Here is a 20,161-nt window from a genome sequence, read left to right on the forward strand (position 1 = left end):
AGTTATAGACTAAAAATTGTGTGTAAAAATCAATTCGTAAATAATAAAGCACAAATTGATTATTGTATATTAAAGACATGGATGTTCTGAAGTTAACCGAGCATGCATATAATCTACCCTGATACCATATTAAAATGTAAGCATATAATTCAAAATGAATTGACAATAAACAGAGAAGTCCAATATAATTTCAGCAATTATGCATAGTTTTAATTCCCGAGTACAATTGGATTTCCATCCTCATTTATGATAATGAATCCAGCTGGTGCCTTTCAATTCCCCACTGAACCATCCAAGTTAAGTTTTAAAAGAAGCTTCTAGAAGAGGAGAAATTTTTAGTTGTGACGGAAATATGGATGGTACATCACATGTTTTTATGTAAGTGATGAGAAATTTTATTTTTTAAATTATTAACATTTTAACACACATATCCCACCATTTACATAGCGACACATAGTGTACCATCTCGTTTGATGGTCACACTGAAAAATCTCTTCTAGAAGAGGGATTCCACCTAATAAACCGTGCTAGTTTCTTTGTTAGTTTCATTCGCATTCATAAAATCTTCACCCAAACTCATAGCCAGCATATCTACTCTTAACAAAACAGCATGTGTGTTAACTGGCACTCTTAACTTAGGGATTGCCATACTTCTTTAGTTATGCATCATTATCATCGCCCATATTCGATATTGCTGGCCAATGAGATCTTAAAAATTAATTTTAAACTCTAGTAGTCCTTATATATTTCTCAACTCATGCAATATCTTACAAGTTACAACATCTGCAACCTTGCGTTATGCGAGGAAAATGATCGTTTCATATGACTTGCCTAAGCGTGTAGTTTTGTTGGTTTAATTCTCTATTTTTTGGTGGTTCATTGATGAGAATCTTGTGCGTTGTGTCAACAGCAGTTTTTGCTCATTATATTCTTGCGAGGGCTTCCAAGTTTTTGTTTCTCTTAGGAGTTGTCTTTGTTTTATTTTTTCTAATAGCTTTTTACATCTCTATTTTCTTACGATGCCTGTAATCTGCAGCAGTCAGGTAACCTTCTGTGTTTTCTTCTTCATCAATTTTGTGTCACCCTTTGCTCATTCAAAATTGGCAAGTCCACTTTCATTCACCATATCTCAATTCAACAATGACAACAAAAACATAATCTACGAAGGCGACGCAACGCCTTCGCTTGGAATGGTTGAGCTCAACACAATGACTCAATACTTCCGCGCAGGACGGTGTACGTATGCGCAACCTTTGCATCTATGGGACTATGCTACTGGATCAATGGTTGACTTCAGCACCTACTTCACTTTCATGATCGACACGCGAAAAACTACGCAATACATGAGCGACGGACTTGCCTTTTTCCTTGCTCCTGTTGGCTATCCAATCCCTCCTAACGGAGCCGGCGGTGGCCTAGGGTTATTCAACACCACCACTCAATATGGAGTACCCCAAAACCAAATTGTAATGGTTGAGTTTGACACGTACTCTAACACGGAATGGGACCCGCCGGGGCAGCACGTCGGGATCAATGTTAACAAAATCTCCTCAGCTATTACTCGCATCTGGGAGTTCGGCAACAAAACTAGGAAGAACACTCATGTGTCGATAACTTACAATGCTGTCACCAAGAACCTTAGTGTGTCCTGGACATACGACGAGGACCCAAGTTCTGCCTCTTTTGCAAACACTTCCTTTTCTTTTCCTATCGACTTGAGTGAGGTTCTACCCGAACAGGTCACAATTGGTTTTTCAGCTGCAACCGGATTATATCCAGAGCGGCACGTTATAAATTCATGGGAATTCACTTCAAGTATGCACTATGGTAGGAGGATACAAAATCAAGGGAGGAAGAGGCTAATAATTTTTGTAGCAGTTTCCGCCTTCGTTGTGATGCTTGGCGTGGCAATGTGTGTTTGGTTGGTGGTACTGATAAGGAAGAACAGAAACAGTTCCTTCAATGTCACCACCCCTTTAAATGTGGATCTCGAGAGACTAGCCTTCCCGAAGCGATTTACTTACAAAGAACTAGTTGCGGTCACCAATGGCTTCGGGAACGATAGAAGGCTAGGCCATGGAGGGTCAGGACAAGTTTATAAAGGGATGTTACAAGATCTAGGCTGCACTGGTTGCTGTCAAGAGAATCTTTGCGGAATCTGAGCACTACGAGAAAGTCTTCATTAACGAAGTGAAGATAATAAGCCGGTTAATACATAGAAACCTGGTGCAATTCATTGGATGGTGTCACGAGCAGGGCGAATGCTTACTTGTTTATGCATACATGCCTAACAGCAGCCTCGACCAACATTTATTTGGCTGTAGAGCAACCTTGCAATGGGACTTTCGGTACAAGATAGCGTTAGGCTTGGCGTCGGCGCTTAATTATCTACACGAAGATGTAGAGCAGTGTGTCCTTCACAGGGATATCAAATCAGCTAACGTGTTGTTGGACACCGATTTCAGCAGTAAGCTTGGTGACTTTGGGATTGCGAAGCTCGTGGATCCGCGGTTCAGGACTCAGACAACAGGAGTTGTAGGGACATATGGATACATGGCACCAGAGTACGCAAGCGGAGGGAGGGCTAGTAAAGAATCAGACATGTTTAGCTTTGGAGTTGTGGCCTTGGAAATCGCTTGTGGACGGAGGACTTACCAGGATGGGGAACTTCATGTGCCGCTTGTCAGGTGGGTTTGGCAGCTCTACCTAGCCGGAAATCTTCTCTATGCAGCAGATGAGAGGTTGGATAAGAAGTTTGATGAAAAAGAAATGGAATGCTTGTTAATGGTGGGATTATGGTGCACTAACCCCAGCAATAAGGGAAGGCCAAAAGCAGGGCAAGTGATGAAGGTCCTTCTTTTCGAAGCGCCATTACTGGAACTTCCATATGACCGGCGGTGGTACGATGATCCATTGCCTCAAGGCAATGATTTAAGTCCTTAAGCTCGACGCCTACTGCCTGAATTTTCAGAAAGACTTGTTTGATTGTACATTTTCCATATAAATTAAGATTATATTTTCTTAAGATAGGTGAATTTTCTCATGTACGTGTTTTTATTTTTCCAATTTAGATTTCTTTGTTGATTTTGATTTTTGATAATTTTAGTTAGAAATTGTTTTAGATTGGGTGTTTGGAGTTGAGTATTATGAGATTTGGGACACCAAAAATGTGGTATCAATGTGGTGTTACCAAAACTTACTACAACTGTTGTCGATATTTAATTTTGATCAATTCAACAATAGAGATATCGATTTTCATTTATTTTAGTGGACCTTTTCTAAAATGCATGTTTTAATAATAGAATTGCATACATGAAAAGCATAATTTAATATATACGTTTTGTGAAACATTTTATGAGATATTATGCTTTTGAGAATATTTTGAATTACCATATTTTATCGAACTGATGTTCTTTATAGTATATAAGATGGATGATCATATATTGCTTACAAAAATGTTTTTACACACTTCTTTAGTGAACCAGCTGTTTCAGACGTAATCAGATGAATAAAACACATTTAAGTTAAATAAATTCAACACAATTATGAACAAACAAAGGGATACATGAGTGAATGAGGTCGATAAGATAAGCAATTTTGCTTTTATATACATTCAAGTGAGTTGGCATATAAACACATTGTACAATGAGTGGGAAGAAACTGAACGTCTTTGATTAGAAAGAGATGGTTTACCAAAAAGTTCTGTTTCCTTAAGAAACAAAAGAAACATTTAGTTCACACATATAATGTGTCCTGCAGTTTAGGCAGCCATTTCAACAGGTAATTAAAAATAGAAAGTGTTGAGGACTTGTTCAAGTAGCTAATTTTGTAACCACAACTGTTCAAAGGCAAAAATAAGCAGAAGGTTTGTTTCCATACGAAACTGAAGAAACATAAGCAAGCTGCAGTTTACATATTTTGCCCCTGTAGCTAAGATGACAAAATATATGCCCTACAACCTACATACCTCACTTGTGCAACATATGCCTTACACTGGAAAAACATCAAAAATCGAATACAAATTTGTAAATCATGGACAGATTTTGTTTTACATTTTTATAATCAAATCAAGTGGCAGTGTAGCACATAAAATTACAAACTTGAAGCAACCACAGAGAGCAGAAATTAAGATGTATATCCTCAAACTTGCAACATACTGTATGGAAGCTAATCGTAGAGGTTTGTGAAGCATAATGCGGCATGAGTTGCAGTCAATTGAACAAAAACATAGTAGTTTAACTAAAAAATGCATGATGAAATGGATTCATAGTTTTCATGCATGACACAACTCTATATTATTCCATAAGTCAACTTAATATCATTCCACAAAGTGAAATTAGAATGCTTACTTGTTGTAGAGAGGGCAATGCCACAATGAAGGCATATGGCAAAACTTAGTAATCTGTAGCCTTCATTGCACTTTGTAGCCGATATGATTTTGCATATCTGATGGCATCTGCCAACACAAAAAATGCCACAAAAGGGATGCCAAGTCTACTTTGATTCTTATGACATGTGATAAATAGAACAGATAGATGCTGTTTTCCATATCAATAGCATACCAAGAAATGTAAAGGACACAACACGGTAGCTTACTAATTCAAAAGATTAAATGAACTATAAATGGATCAGTGGTTAATCGAACAAATTCAATACAACTTAATCACATTCTAATTTTAAGCTAAGCACTATATTGCCAAAAAAAGTGCCTATATTGCTGTGAATGTAAGAAAAATGAGTTAGCACTATCCACTGCTCATTTTGCTAAATGAAACGCCTAGAATTTATTCATTTCAAGTAAGTAAAAATCCAGAACAGGGAGATGGAGATATCGGACGTTGAAAAGTGATTAAATTGCCATCTTAACAATCAATTTAACCTATATACACCTACAGATATCAAATTCAATCTTAGATAAAAATAAAGCTGCTGATAAGATAACTGATTCCTGGTGTGAGTCATCACTTCTACTTTTTATGGCAATGATTACTTCAAGTTCTCATGCATACTCAATTGATCAATAATATCGGCAATATATCCATCATTTCAGAAGGGTCATTACTAAATATCTACTAATCCGTAGTTACCTGTAGTTTGATAATTGGAAGCTGAGGCTTAACAAATTTGTAGATGTTTAGTAATGACCCTCCTGAAGCTCTTTATCAATATCTATGCATGTGAAGTTAAGAAAGACATGAAGAAACTGGAGTCAAGACAAAAGTAATTTTAATTTAAGAATTTGAACAATGAACCTTGAATTAGTACACTTGGTGATATGGATTCCATGTTCCATCAAGACCACTCTGAACAAATGCGAGATTTTGGCATGGATTCTTCGTTCCCATTCTCACAGTTGGCTTGGCATCAATTGCTCTGTTTAACATGTAACATTATATGTATTAATATAACATGTATATAAACAGATAGGTAACATATTGCATTGTGTGTGTATAGTGTAATCTTTTTCTTATACCAAAAAATAGTTGGCAAGGGACACATTCAACCTGCAGATATAAGTTTTATTCAAGTTTGTTGATGCACAAAATCAGCGAGGACTTTGGTACAATAGAAAGTGTCAAGTTTGACCTTCGCTTGGTTGCTCCGGTCTCCTAGTGATGATGATGTGTAAAGAGGTAGAGATAGGGAAGCAAACATAAGATGTACGTGGTTCGCCCTAAATCTAGCTATGTCCACGGAGTAGAGAAATTCTCATTAATAGTGAAGGGTTTACACAAATTCATAAGTTTAAGTATAATTATCATTAGTGGGTTCTAATGATTAGTTTAAGTACAATAATGACATTCGCCCCTCATTGTAGGAGAATGGTATTCTTTTATAGTTGAGGAGAGTCTCCAGCTTTTGTTCGCGACCAATGTGGGACTCTATGAGCCTTATTTTGATGTTGACATGTGTTGTGCTGTGATTGGCGTCCTGGTTGGAGGGAAATTCTTGTGCTTCAACAAGGGTGTCTCAGCATGAACCCCTCAATGGGTCCTTGAAGGTATGACGATGTCTGATGCTTGGTAGTTTCGGGATTGGTCGAGTATGGTACAAACAAAGTTTATACCAAATTCATATAACATTTCCAAGTAAATTCATGAATTCGTTTAAAAATAAACAAAATTTTAGCAAGTATATTGTGTTTGTTTGCAGGTATCATGAACATAGAGTTTGTACTTAAACTTGAACTTGAAGTTTTGAAAATAAATGCCATGGAAATTTGAAGTTTCATAAAACAATACACCTGTAAAAATCCAGAGTTCTTATAGGTGATTTGTTAGGATTATGTAGATGATGCTTTTAAAAACAACTGTAAAATTTAGTTTGTGCAAATTACTTTATTGTCCATAATTTTATTTTGTGATAGAAGACAAAAATGTTTTTTCACCCTCTTATAGTTGACAAAAAGAGTTTCATTAATATGTAGTTTAAATTAACTTCTTCCTTACAAATCTGTTATGTGTAAATAAACTAACTTGAAATAGGTCCAATTTTATGGAAAATGATCATCTTCGAATCCTTTCCACCAAATCCACAATCAATCAATCAATCCAGGCCCTTGAAATTTGATCCAACGGCTACAAACAGGGGGCCCTTTAAAAGTTATAATAACTTTAGCTGTTGGACTAAATTTGTCACATCCCGGGCTCGACTCCACCGTAGCACGATATTGTCCGCTTTGGGCCCCGTCCACTCCCTCACGGTTTTGTTTCTGGGAACTCACACGAGAACTTCCCAGTAAGTCACCCATCCTGGAATTGCTCTCCCGTGAACTCGCTTAACTTCGGAGTTCCTACGGAACCCAAAGCCAGTAAGTTCCCAAAAGGCCTCGTGCTAGGTAAAGATGAGAATATACATATAAGGCTTATAAGATCCACTCCCTTGAGCGAAGTGAGATGTTACAAAATTTCAAGAGTCCGAATTAGGTGATTAGGTGGATTTGGTAGAAGAAATCCGGAAATGTTCCCTTTCCCAATTTTATGGCCTAACAATTAGATTAGTCCAATTTTTAGTTATTTTTTTATTTAGGTCATGCATAGGACTCCATGTGTCAACACTTTTTGTTGTTTGGTTGATACTTTGCATTGTGATTACTATTTTATTCTACTATAGCTAATCAATGGAAAAAAGAAAAAAAAGAAAAAAAAATAGTAAATGATACGATCGGTACATTGGTAGCTACTCTCTTTGAGGATAATCGCTAAAAAGATAACGACTAGTCATATTAAGAGTCGCTATCTTCATACTGATCCCACCCTTTTCATTTTTTTTTTCCAGTTTGTTATTATTATTATTTTTTTGTTAATGTTTCTTTTATTTCTCTTACCATAATAACAAACTATCATATTCGTGTTTTTTAAAATATATATTTCCATGCAAAATATATTATAATTTTTTTTAGACACTTGTAATCAATGATTTAAAACCCAAATTTAAAGATATTTTTCTATTTTCTCACTTTAAAAATCAATAAAAAATAGTTTCAGGACCTAATAATCGGTAGGATCACATCCAAAGGTTTTGCAATATTTTCCTTAACTCCAAGTGTAAAATATTTCTTAAAGCTAAAAATTTCAATTTTTCATTTTTTTTCACAAAAAACTGTGTGGCTATAATATAAGCCAAAGTTAAAGTCATTCTATTCACACCACATATTTCCTAAAATTAATTTAGGACATTTTCAAAATTTTGGACACCAATAAATCTCTTGGGGGCCTCGCTATTAGTTATATTATTTTTCTATTTTTTTTTTCAACTCAGGTACCCTTTTAGTCGGCATAAACCCAGATTTTAGCTGATATTTTTACAATCTAAATTACCTATCATATAAGTACTTTTACAGTCTAAACTACATGTCATATAAGTACTTGTACAAACTAAACTACCTATCACATTATAATATTAGTCGGCATAAACTTAGATTTCAACTGATCTTTTATAATCTAAACTACCTATTATATAAGTACTTTTACAGTCTGAACTACTTGCCATATAAGTACTTGTACAAGCTAAACTACCTATCGTATTGTAACTACCTATCATGGTGGAATAAGTAATTTTACATCATTCTAATAGTAAGATGTAGTCTTCCATCTTGATAATGTTATAAGCCCCGAAGCTAACACAATCAATGTCAAAAGCCTCTTGAGCAATTACTTATATAAGACAATCAATGTATAATACTCGCGAATCATATAGACTAGAATCATATAACAAATACAGCAAAAATGAAGCTTACTGTTGTAAACGACTCAACAAAAACATGTAAAACTACTTGTAGTTCTCATAGCTTCATGCGAATTCAAATTTGGATTGCAGAAATCGCGAGGAAAATTCAAAACAGGAGTCGGATAGAATTTTTGATAAAACGACGAGATTTGATGAGTAACTTTTTTTTTTTTTTTTAATACAACGATATATTTTACACTAAAAAAATATGAGATTAGATGTGTAACTTAAAGTTTCATGTTAATTTTGGAAGAGTCATGATAAAACATTCAACGACAGTCGGTGCAATTTTGTTTTCAAATTATGGACACTTTAGTTGCTCTACTTATTAGACCTACCTATGACTATGCAATACATTAGACCCAGTATCAAAACATGCGGATCAGGATCCTCTACTAAGCAAATGGTGAGGATCCTCCTGATCAAGCCCATCAGGCGTTGAAATTTTATCCAACGGCTACAAAAAGGGTCCTCTCTAAAAGTTATAATAATTGTAGCCGTTGAATAAAATTTCAACGGCCCGATGGATTTAGTCAGGAGGATCTTCACTAGGGATGGACAAATACCCATTGGTTATGGGTAACAGTGATTATCTGCCCATTTAAATTTGACGGTTTTGGTTATGGGTAACCGTTTAGATAAATAAATGGTTATGGGTATAACCGTTTACCCGTGAAATTTAAATGAGCAGTTATGGGTATTACCTGCGGTTATAAACGGGTACTCATTTAACCGTTTATTTTAATATATGTAAAACTATAAAAATAAAAATAAAAAGTTTCTAACTAGGTTTAGTATCCTGAGATATATTTGGTTATAAAGGGCCATATAATATATATATATATATATATATATATATATATATATATATATATTTATGCCTCACTTGAGAGAAAAATATAGTTGATAGAACGGGCTAATATTTAATATATGTGATTGAATGAGTTAAAGCATTAGTGTTTGACAATTTTGTTTTGGAATTTTTTGGAGCTTTGACCAATTCAAGATAATGATTACCTTGAGCGTTTAGAAACATGTTATTATTAGATGATGCGTACCTCTCTCTCTCTCTCTCTCTCTCTCTCTCTCTCTATATATATATATTTAATTGGCCTCGAGTTTTCAAAAAATATTTGACCCAAAAATTAGAAATCGATTAAATAGCTTGGATCGATGAACATATGTTTCTAAATAAAAATCCAAATATTTATCAAATTAGCCTTTTAGCAGACTGATGCGTACTTACATATATATATATATATATATGTATATATATGTATATATATGTATGTATGTATGTATACAAGAATATTAATTAATCTACAACCATGCATGATTCTTATAATAGATTAACCATCAAATAATTGGGAGACATAGCATATATTCATAAATAATATTGCCGTTAATATAAAAATACATATTAAATGTACTTATAACGGTATTTTATAGTTTGAAAAAAGAAAATTATGACAAATTTCTTTTTAATTTTCAAGTTGTTAAAAAAATAGGTAGATGGGTAAAAATAATAATAAACGGGTACGCGGTTATGGGTAAATGGGTATGGTTAACCGTTTATAAACAGTTATAGGTATGGGTATACCCGTTTATGTAAATACCCAACGGTAAACGATTATATGGGTATAAGCTTAAACGGTTATGAGTAAATAACCACGGTTACCCACCCACCATAACCGTTGCCCATCCATACATTAGACTCATATCAAAACATGCGGATCAGGATCCTCTCCTGAGCAAAGGGTGAGGATCCTCCTGACCAAACTCATCGGGTCGTTGAAATTTTATCCAAAGGCTACAAACATGATGCCCCTCTAAAAGTTATAATAATTGTAGCAGTTGGATAAAATTTCAACGGCCCAATAGACTTGGTCAGGAGGATCTTCACTAGGGATGAACAAATACTCATTGGTTATGGGTAACCGTGGTTATCCGCCCATTTAAATTTGATAGTTATGGTTATGGGTAACCGTTTAGATAAATAAATGATTATAGGTATAACCATTTACCCGTGAAATTTAAATGAGCGGTTATGGGTATTACCTGCGGTTATAAATGGGTACCCATTTAACCGTTTATTTTAATATTTGTGAAACTAAAATAAATAAATAAAAATTAGTTTCTAACTAGGTTTAGTATCCCGAGATGTATTTGGTTATAAAGGGCCATATAATATATATATATATATATATATATATATATATATATATACCTCACTTGAGAGAAAAATATAGTTGATAGAATGGACTAATGTTTAATACATGTGATTGAATGTGCTAAAGCATTAGTGTTCCACAGTTTTGTTTTGGAGTTTTTTGAAGCTTTGACCAATTCAAGATAATGATTACTTTGAGCATTTAGAAACATGTTATTATTAGATGATGCGTACATATATATATTTAATTGGCCTCAAGTTTTCAATAAATATTTGACCCCAAAATAGAAATCGATTAAATGGCTTGGATCGATGAACATATGTTTCTAAATAAAAATCCAAATATTTATCAAATTAGCCTTTTAGCAGACTGATGCGTACTTACATATATATATATATGTACAATAATATTAATTAATCTACAACCATGCATGATTCTTGTAATAGATTGACCATCAAATAATTGGGAGACATCACATATATATGCATAAATAATATTGCCTTTAATATAAAAATACATGCTAAATGTACTTATAACGGTATTTAATAGTTAGAAAAAAATGAAAATTATGACAAATTTCTTTTTAATTTTCAAGTTGTTAAAAAAAATAGGTAGACAGGTAAAAAAAAAAAGGTAAACGGGTACGCGATTATGGGTAAATGGGTATGCAGTTACGGGTATGGTTAACCGTTTATAAACGGTTATGGTATGAGTATATCCGTTTATATAAATACCCAACGGGTAAACGGTTATGTGGGTAAAAACTTAAACGGTTATGGGTAAATAACCGCGGTTGCCTGCCCACCATAACCGTTGTCCATCCCTATCCGTGAGTTTAAGAAAGTGAGCCACATTCAATCTCGAGAGGGAAAAGCCGGCAGAAGTAGAGGAGGAAGAAGTGTCTGTAGCCATGGAGGACGGCGAAAACAGACAAGGAAAAATTAGGGTTAGGGAGAGCCGAGAACAAAAAGGAGGAAAGACCTAAATGATTGATACCATGTCGAAAGTTTAAACTTCATGATTTATTGATATGCGAAGAGTACAATATACATATGCATAATATTCCTTCACTAACAATATAATGGTAGATATCTATCTGAAACACATTAATGCTTGACCATGTCAAAGCCGGCCGTCCCCGGTTCTATAGAGCTAGTACTGCCAATTCACAAGCCATTAAATCCACAGGCCGGCCAACCCCTTCTGATGTACGTCATTGGTTCCTTTCCCTCTGTACTAATCCGCATGTCGTTTTTATGCAAGTAAATATTAAGGAAAAAAAAACCAGAGATCCTTCATTAGTCCTCATATGGTTCTCAACTCATGAACATTCATTGCTACAACCTTTGACTTCAGCTTTCAGAATAATTTCTTCGATTCTTTGCATTTTGCAGGATTTTACGAGCATTACTGCATAAAAAGATCACCATGTTTCTTATAAGCTGCAGGCAGGTGACATTTTATAACATTTGCTTTGTCTGTCTCTTCATTTTCGTCAATTTTCTGCCAATTTTCGCTCGTCGAACTAATTTCAAACCTCCTCTTTCGTTCGCTATACCTCAATTCAACTTCAATACTGAAAACATACTCTATGAAGGTGATGCCACACCTTCATCAGGAATGGTGGAACTCAACACAATCTCTCAACTGTTCCGCGTAGGGCGGTGTACTTATTCACAACCTTTGCACTTATGGGAGTCTGCTAGCGGGTCGGTAGCAGACTTCACTACTCATTTCACTTTCATGATTGATACTCACAACAACAGCAGGTGGAGTGACGGCTTTGCCTTTTTCCTTGCTCCTGTTGGCTTTCAAATTCCACCTAATTCTGCTGGTGGTAATCTAGGGTTGTTCAACAGCAGCACAAATTTGTTGGCATCGAACAACCAAATTGTAACGGTTGAGTTTGATTCCTTCCCGAACGAGTGGGATCCCACCGGGCCTCATGTCGGGATCAATGTGAATAAGATCTCCTCAATTGTGAGTACCAGTTGGGATTTTAGCAGCAACGGAAGGAAGGTGGCTAATGCATGGATAACTTACAATGCGACCACAAACAACCTCAGTGTGTTTTGGACATACAAGGAGAGCACTAGTCCCGCTTTTATCGACAGTACTTTTTCTCTTTCACACCCTATTGACTTACGAGAGGTTCTCCCTGAATGGGTTACAATTGGTTTTTCAGCCGCTACAGGACGAGCCCCCGAGCAACATGTCATAAGTTCATGGGAATTCAATTCGCATCTGGATTCTGATAAGATCAGTAAGAAAACCAAGGATATGAAGATGAAGAAATTGTTAATAGCAGCAGCTGCTGGTATTACTTTGTTAGTTTTGATGCTTGGTGTGGGTTTGTATTGGTTTGTTGTAAAGAAGCGAATGCGCAGGATTGACGGGCTTGAGAGTTGTTCCAAGGATGTGATCACCTCCATAAATAAGGATCTCGAGAAACGTGCTTTCCCTAGGCGATTTGCTTATAAGGAATTGGTTGCAGCCACAAATGGCTTTGCCAGCGATGGAAGGCTAGGCCAAGGAGGGTCAGGACATGTTTACAAAGGTATGTTGCAAGATCTAGGCTGCGCTATTGCCGTCAAGAGAATCTTTGCAAAATCTGATTACTATGAGAAGATATTCATCAACGAAGTCAAGATTATAAGCCGGTTAATACACAGGAACCTGGTGCAGTTCATTGGATGGTGTCACGAAGAAGGCGAATGCTTACTTGTTTATGCATACATGCCTAACGGCAGTCTCGACACGCATCTGTTTGGATCTAAAACAACCCTGCAATGGGATTCTCGGTATAAGATAGCTTTAGGCTTGGCCTCGGCGCTTCATTATCTACATGAAGATGCAGAGCAATGCGTTCTTCATAGGGATATCAAATCGGCCAATGTATTGTTGAACAAAGACTTCGGAACTAAGCTTGGGGATTTTGGGATTGCTAAGCTTGTCGATCCATGTTCCCAGACTCAGACACTCGGGGCTATAGGGACTTTTGGCTACATTGCCCCGGAATATGCAAATGGAGGGAAGGCCAGTAGGGAATCTGACATGTTTAGTTTCGGAGTTGTGGCGTTGGAAATTGCTTGTGGAAGGATGACTTACCAGGACGGGGAACTTCACGTGCCACTTGTCAGTTGGGTTTGGCAACTCTACCTTGCAGGAAATGTTCTCTTTGCAGCCGATGAGAGATTGGATAAAAAATTTGATACAAGTGAAATGGAATGCTTGTTGGTCATCGGATTATGGTGCACTCATCCCAACAGCAAGAGTAGGCCAAAAGCCGGACAAGTGATGAAGGTTCTTCAGCTCGAAGCGCCATTGCCGGAACTTCCACACGACATGCACGAGTATGATCATCATCTGCCTCATGATCATGTATGATTACAGCACGATTGAAAATAGTTTTTCTTCTTCTTTCAACTTTTTCAATGTATAACCACAAAATGTTGTATTTTCAAGCTACTTGGTTCATGGTTGTATGATTTCAAATCCAATAATGTCAGAATTATTACCATCTTCGTTTTCGGATGCTAGTATTTTTTGGTATCCTTTATGCATTTGCTCTAACATTGGATCCGTGAGAAAGCACGTCAATACATCCGCAATCCTGCAGCACAATGCAGCAGATCCTTGGTCATGGTCGGCTGACTTTTTGGATACATATCATTGTTCCTTCCCAGCTCAATTTTACGCTGTATGTAATGCAGCAACTTTCTACTAGTGCTTAGATCCCTCTTTTGCATTTTTTTAAGAGAACTCCCCCTCTTTTGCACATAATACAAAATGTGGTTAAATGACGAGTGCTTATATGCTAACAACTAACAGATCATATTAACATTTACAAAGTGAACAAGCACTAATTAGTGGGACTCCAAAAAATAAATATTAGTTCCAAATATCAGTTCAGTTATGTACATGACTGACCCTGCAGTCAAAAGAATGTTGAGCAAGAAAATCTTGTAAAAAAACCCAACATGAACAAATTTTTCAAATTGGTCCCATCAGTTTTCCCAAAATCCACTCACAAAATACCCAGTAACATATCACTACCAGTAGATATGGAGTTTGTATTTATGTATCTCTGCTTCAAACCATGGTCATCTTTAGAAATCTGCAATTTGATGATGCCTTTCAGCGACCATCCAACACGTGATCGTGTGCTCTCCTTAGGTCGAAGGGATCTGATGACGAGGTTGCTTCGGCAGACGGAGTCTCCTCACTGGGTTCACAACTGCATACCCTGCCTCGATTGTATATTGGAACATTTCTATTACCATCAACCAGCCATCCTCTGAAATGCCTCCTTCTGTGTGGAAACCAGCAAGTGACGCAAATCTATGTTTGCTTTATAGTAAAGCGTCTTGTGCACATAGAACATCATATAACACTGTGAAGCTCTTACAAACCCCTCGTCAACCTCATTAATCCAAGCATTGTCACATTTGTACCATTGGTCTTGTATGCGTAAATACGTCACATAATGGCCGGAATCTAGTGTCCCAGAATGAGTAATTACTGCAAAAATCTCAAACTCAGCAGACATCCCAGACTCATCCCCCTCGAAAGCAAAGATTCTATTTCCAAACCTGTTCCTCACAATCGAAGAAGACAGATAGGGAGTCATGTCTAGCGAGAATGGAAAATGCAAATAGCTGTCGATTTTCCTCATCATCTTTCTGACCAGGGAGTGCTCAAACCGTTTTATATGCAAACACAACACCATTGGAAGCTTTCTGATGGACATTTGCTTCGAAGAGTCTCGGAGTTCTTGACAGTTCTGACAGTACAGTTTCTGGTCTGACCCCAACTTTTCTGGTTTTGTAAACAAGTCTAAACAACCCAAAAGAGTGGATGAACTGCTGCTGCCATTCGCTTTGGCAGGCTTGTTAGATGCATCTGACCAAGAACAGTGGCTTGTGTCTAAGTTGAGTGATATGTCCAAACACGGGTCATAAGTTGTCGAGGTGAATCCACAAGTCATACAAGTGACATCCGACCTCAACAGTCCTGAGAATACCCTATGCGCAATACACTGGCAGTCTCCACTATCTGTGAAACAAAGGATAACTTAGTAAGGAAAAGCGAACTCTTGACCACCATAAAAACAAACGATTTCACATGTACGATCTAAAACTCATCTGATTGCCTATGATTACCTTTTGTATGGTTTCTTGCTTTGGTTTCTTTCTCATGGATCCCATCCAACACGGAAATGAAGAACTCATGAGCATCCTGCTGCTCGTAACTTGCCAGATTCTCCGAATGTTGCCACCAACTTGAAGTAGAGAAAATTTTAATCAGTCCAAAAGCAATTATACTTCAGCATAGAAGAACTAACAACGAATCTAGCGACAAATCACATATATAGGGAATTGATCCCACAAAGCAAAAATGGTGCTATCATTTGCAGCGAATCCATGTGATTTCTAATTAGACATAAAAATTATGCATTTTGCAGGAAAGCGATTTCACTGCTAAATACCACTATGATACTTCTTGAACTTTGCAACAGATTGCAGACACAAAGACTCGAATATATATCAATCCACAAACCAAAAATTAAGCATTATAAACTCGGCACGATACTCTGTAACAAAAGATCACACACACAGAGCAATGGCAGACCTGTAAAGCAATCCAGCCGGGCTGTAAGGAGTCTGATCGCCCGAATACACAGCCGAATAAACACCGCGAAGCTCACAAGGCAAACAAAGCAGGTTTGCCATCCTTTTCCGGCACGTTCTCCTGCTATGCCGATCACTCAAGAAGTAATTCCTCAAAGGAGGCGCATGTAGCAGTGCTTGCAACACAGAGTTCATAAAGCAAGTATTCCCCAAATTATTCAACCCCCTCAAACCCAACGGATAACACGATTTCGCTCTGTGATCCCTCACCAAACACGATTTTTCCGGCTTTTTAAACTCTGATAATTCGACACCCGAACCCCCCAGCCTCTTCCTCTCACACAGTCTCTCCCCTATACTATCCGCATTGTTTGTGCTGCAAGGCAAGTCCAGCATGCGCTTAGCCATGACAGACTTATCGAAATCGGGATCGTAGACCTGATCGGTGCACGCACAGCAAAAAAGCTCGGCCCTTTCGACATCGACGGCTAACTCGTGGCCGATTTCCAGCTGGGTATGCATAACTGCGTGATTCAAACACGAAACCGAAGAGCAAATCAAGCAAATATAGAGTCTACCTTCGAACCCATTACAGAAACTGCATCTGGGTATCTTTGTTTCGTGAATCCGAACGCTTGTTCTTCCGTTCGGGGCGGATTTGAGGGATTTCTGGAGGGATTTGTAGCCGTTGCAGCCATGTTTGAGCTTGTAAGCTGAGAGGTGGTTGCAGGGTTTTGGGTTTGTGTATGAAAGCTTCCTCGTCGACATGTTTTGATGGAGATTTTGGGAAAGGGAAGGTTGGATTTGTTAGAAATCGCAGAAAGATTAAAACTTTACTAAAAAAAAAAATTGGTAAAATTAATAGATTAATAAACCCAATAGTAATAAGATTTGGGAAAGCAGATCCAATATTGCAGTTAAGAGATGAGAAGAAATTTGGATCAGCTGAGAGAGAGAGAGGCAGGGACTTTTCTGCAATCTGTTTGGGGATGACTTGAAGGAAGAGGGAGGATGAAGAAGGTGCTTTTTGGGCATAAAATTATGATTTTGTCGACCGACTCATCATGCAGTATACTGTATAATATGAATTCTACTCAGAATATTGAAAAGAAAAAAGGAAAGGAAAATTATTTAGAAAATAAGAAATTTTAAAAGTTCAATTTGTGTTAAATAAAATATAGGATTAAATTTAAGAATGCTCTTTAAGCTTTGGATAGTGTTTCACTTTGGAGAGATTTTTTACTTCACCAGGGCACAATGAAAAATTCCTTTTCACTTCGCCCTCTTACTTTTCAATTTGATTTCGAATTCTTAAAGTTATCAAGTCGTGCAAACATGACTCAACTGTTAATTTGTTACGTTTTTTTATTAATGAACTCGGTACTAAATAGCTATTCACGCAAAGTATATGTTCACAAGAAAATACTTGGAAATCTTAACAAAAAGAATGAACACTTCCACATTCAAGGCAAACATGGATAATACTTGCATTCCTTTTTGGAATGTGCTCATTTTTTGTTTCGAATAAAGTATTTTAATCGAAAAATTTTTGTAATAAGAACCGTTCAATTTCTTAATCTTCATTTGAAAATGACCTCCTACAACTGAGATCACAAAATTATTATAATCACTAATCAGGAGCATATTCAATCAAATGTACAAATAGTGAAGAGAGATCAGAGTCGTTAAAAACTTGATCAAAGTGGTCGGGTCCCGTCAAACAGCTAGGCGACAATGCTGATGCCACCATTATGGTAGGGTTTTGGGCCTTTTGGCCTTACTAGAACCGGAATTTTCGTGTTGACCTAAAACAGATAATGGGAATTTCATGATAATTTTGTAGTTATGGAAGTGGATTTTATCCTGGATTTAGTTTGATTAAACCTTTTCCTAAGTTTTCAGAAATCAAATTTCAATCAATTAACTAATCAAAATTAAATATCAACACAAGTTTTTAGCCTTATCTAGCGGGTGACGACGATGTCGAGTTGGCGATTCTTGAACAGAAAGCGGTATGCTTGCGAAGACCATTTCTGGTCTATCCGTGTTAATGAAATCCATCCCGTGAAACGCTAAGCGAGTAACTACCTTACACATGGTAAAAAATTCCTGCAAAGAAGTGGTTGCTTCTCTCAACCTTAAAAACAACCGAACCTAGACCAGCCACACATTGAATTTGATCATGACCAATTATCCCTTATTATCACAAATCAGCGACATAACAAGATATTAACAACATACCGAAATCTTATCCTCTCAAGCAACAAAGATTTGGAAAATGATTATTTCAGCCAATTCCTTTTCAGATTATATCTGTTAAGCTTAATTCTCTCTCAAGTGATGTCATGTGCCGAGAGAGATGGGCACAAGAAAATATACACCCGGTTGCCCAAGATTTTGCCGCAAAATGGGCATCTTGAGCACATTCCTCACAACACATTTAGAGTGACTGCAATCACAAGCATAAACTCTGTAAAACTACCCTCGAATGCACTAAGCACTGCAATCTGCATAGATGAACCAATTCCACACTAAGAACTTGTGTGTTGGCAGATGTTGCGTAAGATTTTCGTCCCGAAAACATAGAAGACCACTCGCAAAATAAAACTAGCCTTAATCAATCTCCATAAACAGCTAAACGAGCTGGCAGAAGTCCACTTTTGATCCATCTAAAATCTATGTATCTGATAGAAACAAAACAGAAGGCAGTGACAAGAAGTAACCAAGCATATAATACAAGTTTATACATTCAGTTTACACTTATACAATGTCTAAGCCTATCAACAGAAGTACCTTTCAACTGCTGCTGGTGAGGAACACCAAAAGAAAAGGACCTGCAGAGATGACTGAAATGGCAAGTTGAAGGACCAACACCAGTAATTGCCAATATGTGGAAGCTCTAATTGTCCACGTTTTCGACGAGTTAGCTAAATAAGTCTTCTGCTGCTGAATTCCAGCAGCAGACTTGGTAAAATTTAGAAACAAAACCATTACCCTAGAAATTGAAACCAGCATACATCAACTGAGATCAACAAACTACAATCTTGTTCATACACTATTTATATTTCATGCCTACTTACAATAACACCTATACACAGTAGTACAGCACTCATTACGAGAGAAACTCACCTACACCCGAAACACCACTGTGGTAGTATCTCAAGCCAATTTTTTATGTGTTTAACTTGCTCATATGGCAATAGCAGCACATGATTGACTTGGGACACCGCCTCAATGGAATCCGAGTGCAAGTCCAACCTCCCTCACTACCAAATACCAATACAGGAAAAACGCAGATAATCCATACAACGCTAGGGATACAATTAGTTCGGCTGAATAAAACTGCACAAATCTGCCTATTACTCAACCTATACATCCAAGAACACAACTTATTATCGATGTATCCAAATTCACACAATCATAATATTTAATTATTTATTCATATCCATGGCAGCTAAACATAAACAACAACATCCAAGTTCCAAGATCACATACACTGATAAAAACCACACATACCCAGAAGCAGATTTTCCCAAAAGCACTTATTTTGCGTCGAACGACATACTATTAACCCTTAAATTTGACCAAAGGCAGAGACTTTTTCAAGAAGCGACGCGGCCGACAACTGGGTACTTAGCTTCGAACTTCTTCTCCCAGTCAGCGAGGACGCCGATCTCCTTCTCCGTGAGGCCTTCGAGGGAGGCGGTGATGTCCTCGTCGTTCTTGCTCATCTTCGCCAGAGCTCTGCTGGCGTCCTTGCCGGCGAACATCTCGTACGGCCCTCCGGGACCGTAAAACGACTTGCCGTCCGTGACGTCGAAGACGCGGCCTTTGAGCGCCACGTATATGGGCTTCGATGGGTCGGTGCCGTTGTACTGGATCAGCTGCTGGGCCGTGAACTCCATCGTTGTGTTGGATTACTATTGGCGAGGGCGACGATGGTAAATATGGAGAATTTGGAGGTTGTTGGGTATCGGAATAGATGAATGCTCGATTTGTCGATCGTCTGTTCTTTTAAGTTCTTCGTCAACCAAAATTAAAATTATTTATTTCCAGATTTTTTTTATTAGGGAAAAAGGAAAGGTGGATATTGAAAGTTAGAACATTTTATTTGTTTTTCTGATTATATTT

At 37.2% G+C, this 20,161-nt stretch overlaps 4 protein-coding genes across 4 annotated transcripts; 2 read left to right on the top strand and 2 right to left on the bottom strand.

Moving 5' to 3' along the window:
• The first annotated feature begins 967 nt into the window (after window positions 1-967).
• On the top strand, window positions 968-2,943 carry LOC103953439 (L-type lectin-domain containing receptor kinase IX.1-like). The gene is given in 2 exon segments (XM_009365173.3): window positions 968-2,129; window positions 2,131-2,943. Coding segments are annotated over 2 exon segments (1,923 nt in total). The 5' UTR covers window positions 968-1,019.
• Window positions 2,944-11,828: 8,885 nt separating this feature from the next.
• Window positions 11,829-13,787, top strand: LOC103953421 (L-type lectin-domain containing receptor kinase IX.1-like). The gene has a single exon (XM_018649587.2). The coding sequence runs from the start codon at window positions 11,829-11,831 to the stop codon at window positions 13,785-13,787; it is 1,959 nt and encodes a 652-aa protein (XP_018505103.1).
• Window positions 13,788-14,266: 479 nt separating this feature from the next.
• On the bottom strand, window positions 14,267-16,952 carry LOC103953412 (ubiquitin C-terminal hydrolase 22-like). Its single transcript, XM_009365147.3, has 3 exons — window positions 16,032-16,952; window positions 15,563-15,681; window positions 14,267-15,455 (listed from the first exon to the last, which is right to left on the bottom strand). Exons 1-3 carry the CDS (start codon window positions 16,796-16,798, stop codon window positions 14,683-14,685), a joined length of 1,659 nt encoding a protein of 552 aa, XP_009363422.1. The 5' UTR covers window positions 16,799-16,952; the 3' UTR covers window positions 14,267-14,682.
• A 2,487-nt stretch (window positions 16,953-19,439) lies between these two features.
• Window positions 19,440-20,055, bottom strand: LOC103953401 (probable steroid-binding protein 3). Its single transcript, XM_009365139.3, has one exon. The coding sequence runs from the start codon at window positions 19,933-19,935 to the stop codon at window positions 19,633-19,635; it is 303 nt and encodes a 100-aa protein (XP_009363414.1). The 5' UTR covers window positions 19,936-20,055; the 3' UTR covers window positions 19,440-19,632.
• Window positions 20,056-20,161: the final 106 nt, after the last annotated feature.

Source organism: the organism of the source record quoted next, unplaced genomic scaffold, assembly GCF_019419815.1.
Source record: "Pyrus x bretschneideri cultivar Hongxiangsu unplaced genomic scaffold, Pyrus_bretschneideri_v1 Contig1, whole genome shotgun sequence".
In the NCBI taxonomy this organism is placed as follows: domain Eukaryota; kingdom Viridiplantae; phylum Streptophyta; class Magnoliopsida; order Rosales; family Rosaceae; genus Pyrus; species Pyrus x bretschneideri.

Excerpts from the sequence above, each read along its gene's own strand:
- LOC103953421 (XM_018649587.2), top strand. The coding sequence starts at position 11,829 with ATGTTTCTTATAAGCTGCAGGCAGGTGACATTTTATAACATTTGCTTT.
- LOC103953412 (XM_009365147.3), bottom strand. The coding sequence starts at position 16,798 with ATGTCGACGAGGAAGCTTTCATACACAAACCCAAAACCCTGCAACCAC. Across the intron at positions 15,682-16,031 it reads CCGGCTGGATTGCTTTACAG|TTGGTGGCAACATTCGGAGA; the intron begins GTCTGCCATTGC and ends CTCTACTTCAAG. Across the intron at positions 15,456-15,562 it reads AGCAAGAAACCATACAAAAG|ATAGTGGAGACTGCCAGTGT; the intron begins GTAATCATAGGC and ends TTTGTTTCACAG.
- LOC103953401 (XM_009365139.3), bottom strand. The coding sequence starts at position 19,935 with ATGGAGTTCACGGCCCAGCAGCTGATCCAGTACAACGGCACCGACCCA.